The following is a 3,473-nucleotide window of genomic DNA, read 5'->3' as shown; positions in this document are numbered from 1 at the left end:
GCTACAATCATTGTGTGGTTAAGAACTCTTTTAGTCCCCAAACCCACTCACTCGTCAGTGCCATCTCAAAGAAACCAACATTCCAGAGATCACTTTCGCACAGGAAAATGATATAAAAGAGCAAATGATACCACGTGATCCTTAGTTAGAACCCTGCATCAAAATAATCCATTGAGGTGTATGTGTTGGAAAATCATCAAGCAGAACGCAAAATGTAATCGATGTCCATGGTTTTTAAGTTCAGATCGATCCGTGTTGTACATGAGCTTCAGCATTAAGCTTCCATTTTTTCATGTTCATACACTATTAATATCATTGGGCAATTGTTTGCGTTTGTGTCTGCTGTATGTATTTGTATACTGTGTATGTACACCACAAGCCCACAGCAAGCCTTGAACAAAATACAAACAGCATTATATTCGTCCATATGGACACCAAGTCAATAGAGTCAATCGAAACATCACCTCTCAAATTGTATTCGTAACGTGCCCTGACCAAATATTATTTTGGGCCATGTTAGTTGGGTTTTTTAGGTTAAAGCACCACTCAGCAATATTCAAGCTAAATGGTGGTGGTCTGAAAATAATCGAGTCTGGACCAGACAATTTAGCATGAGCATCGGTCCTCGGGGACACGATGACATGTGTTCCCAAGTCCGATATGATTACCCAACACCTACGACGAGCATGGGTTTCTGAAGATCAATGTAACTCGGATCTATCCCAGATCTAACCCGGATCTTCCTGAAACTTGAGACAAACCATTCATCTCCTTCCTACAACCACAAGGGATGTAGGGTAGCCGAGTGGTTGGCACGTTAGCCCCCCTCACCCCTCACCCCTTACCCCTACGCCGAAGGCCCGGGTTCGATTCCCCACAAGTACAATGTTTTAAAGCCATATTTGGTGTGCCCCACAATATTGCTGGAGCATTGTTAAAAGCGACGTAAATTGCCTGTAATATCCTGTACACGATCTGTTGATTCACAAATATCTAACCTTGCGCATGCTTTCATAGGCAATGACAATTGACGCATTGTGTGGTGAACGAGCGGATGTTGTCTAAAGCCTGTGGATCTGTTTCGGAGGCAGATCGACCGTCTTATCTTATAAGTGGATTACGGCCACGGGTGGGTTTGCACTCCTGTTAAACCACTAATACGTATTTTGTTTTCGCTTTGAGGAAATGTACCGTGGTCAATGAAAACAAATCTACACACATGTCTACTGACAAAGGAGTGGGTTTTTTCCTTATCGATCAAATGATTTAGCCATAGAAACCAACTGAAGAAATGATCAGCATCATTGTTTTATATAATCTCGCATCGGTCATGGATGTCAGGCACTGGTGATGAGTCATGACACATTGCAAGGTATGGTATGTAGTATGTGTAGCAGATTACTGAGTAATGAGTGAGTGGGTGGGTGAGTGAGTGAGTGGGTGTGTGTGAGTAATAGAGCAGGTGGAAGGGTGGAGTTGGGGTCGTCGGTGAGTGGTTGAATAGGTACTTGGTTGGGTGAGTGAATTGGTGAGTGAATGACCACCATTCCTTATCCTCTCACCACAACAACCATCCTTCATCCTCTTACAACGCCATCCTTCATCATCCCACAACCTCCTCCCTTCATCCTCCCACCACAGACACCCTCCTTCATCCTCGAACCACAACCAATATCCTTCATCCTCGAACCACAACCACCATCCTTAATCCTCGAACCACAACTACAACCCTTCATCTTCCCACCACAGCCACAACCCTTCATCCTCCCACCACAGACACCCTCCTTCATCCTCCCAGCACAACCACCATCCTTCATCCTCGAGCCACAACCACTATCCTTCATCCTCGAACCACAACCACCATCCTTCATCCTCGAAACATAACCACCATCCTTCATCCTCGAACAACAACCACAACCTTTCATCCTCGAACCACAACCACCCTCCTTCATCCTCGAACCACTACCACCATCTTTCATCCTCGAGCCACAACCACCATCCTTCATCCTCGAGCCACAACCACCATCCTTCATCCTCGAACCACAACCACCATCCTTCAACCTCGAACCACAACCACCATCCTTCATCCTCCCACCACAACCACCATCCTTCATCCTCGAACCACAACCACCATCCTTCAACCTCGAACCACAACCACCATAATTCATCCTCCCACAACCACCATCCTTCATCCTCGAACCACAACCACCATCCTTCATCCTCGAACCACCACAACCCTTCATCCTTCCACCACAACTCCACCATCCTTCATTCTCCTACAACACCATCCTTCATCCTCGAACCACAATCACCATTCTTCATCCTCCAACTACAAACCCCATTCTTCATTCCCCAATCACAGTCGCCATTCCTCATCCTTCCGTTACAACCAACATCCCTCGTCCTTCAACTACAAACCCCATTCTTCATCCTCCCCCAATATCCACCACAACCGCCATTTTTCATCCACCCACCACAACCACCATTCTGGAACCTTTATGTCTTCATCCTTAAGTCATCACCCCTATTCCCATCCATCATCCCATCCTCACGCGCCTCTCTCATCTACCACTTCCATCTCACCGCAACACCCTTCCCATGTTCCGCTCACCCACGCCACATCCAATAACTGTCATACCACATTTCCCAATCCTCAACACAAACTCGCCGAACCATACAAATCGAGTTGAAGCACCCTCCTAGTATATGTTGATACCTATATGTGGATCGTTCAGCGTTGTGGCCTCACACTGCCAACCAGTAAGCTCCACACACTAAACAAGCCACTTGATCATACCTCATCATGCCTGTGACACATTAAGTGACACTTATCATCCAAATGATCCCTTCTCATCAACCATTAAAGATAATATCCTGTCACTGGCACCGCGGAATATATATATAGCCAGTTGTTTAACGATGCCTTCAATGGCCTTCAAACAACCTTTTGTCGTCAACACAGGACAAGTGGTTATCTGAATCTGCCGTTGGGTCTTGACCAAACATAGACGGTGCTCCTTGTTCTTGTTGCTGTGATACGTGACTCTCAACCTGAAAAATCAAGATCAGGAACCATTGCCGTTTGTTTTGGAGTATCATGCTTGAAAGTGCTGCTTCACCCAGATAGCATGTTCTTGCACTCAGTATTATGTGTATTTCATAACTACACGCATTAAACTAAAAACATGATATGTGTGAGCTATCGGGTTAATACACCTGAAGAGAATGTTTACAATAAGACCCGAATACAATTATCAATCTAAACATTGCGGCATTTGTGTGTTTTATTGAATCAAACAAAACAGCCTTGTGTATCCCAGTAACGAATGATTGCGTCTTGAATCGTCATGCGCAGTTTCTCACTAACCTTTTGAAGTCAGAAATTACACGTTATAATATACAGCTAAAATAAATATAATTCAAATTTTATGTCTGAATGGACCAGTCGTGATTGACTGTCTGATAATTTTGAG

At 44.7% G+C, this 3,473-nt stretch overlaps 1 protein-coding gene across 1 annotated transcript; it reads left to right on the top strand.

Annotated features, from left to right (window-relative positions):
- Positions 1–1,536: 1,536 nt before the first annotated feature.
- Positions 1,537–1,884, top strand: LOC137281108 (uncharacterized). Its single transcript, XM_067812239.1, has one exon. It carries the CDS (start codon positions 1,537–1,539, stop codon positions 1,882–1,884), a length of 348 nt encoding a protein of 115 aa, XP_067668340.1.
- Positions 1,885–3,473: the final 1,589 nt, after the last annotated feature.

This window comes from Haliotis asinina, chromosome 4 (genome assembly GCF_037392515.1).
Source record: "Haliotis asinina isolate JCU_RB_2024 chromosome 4, JCU_Hal_asi_v2, whole genome shotgun sequence".
Taxonomy (NCBI): Eukaryota; Metazoa; Mollusca; class Gastropoda; order Lepetellida; family Haliotidae; genus Haliotis; species Haliotis asinina.
Note: the sequence above shows the minus strand (reverse complement) of the source record. Positions and strands in the feature narration are given on the sequence as shown.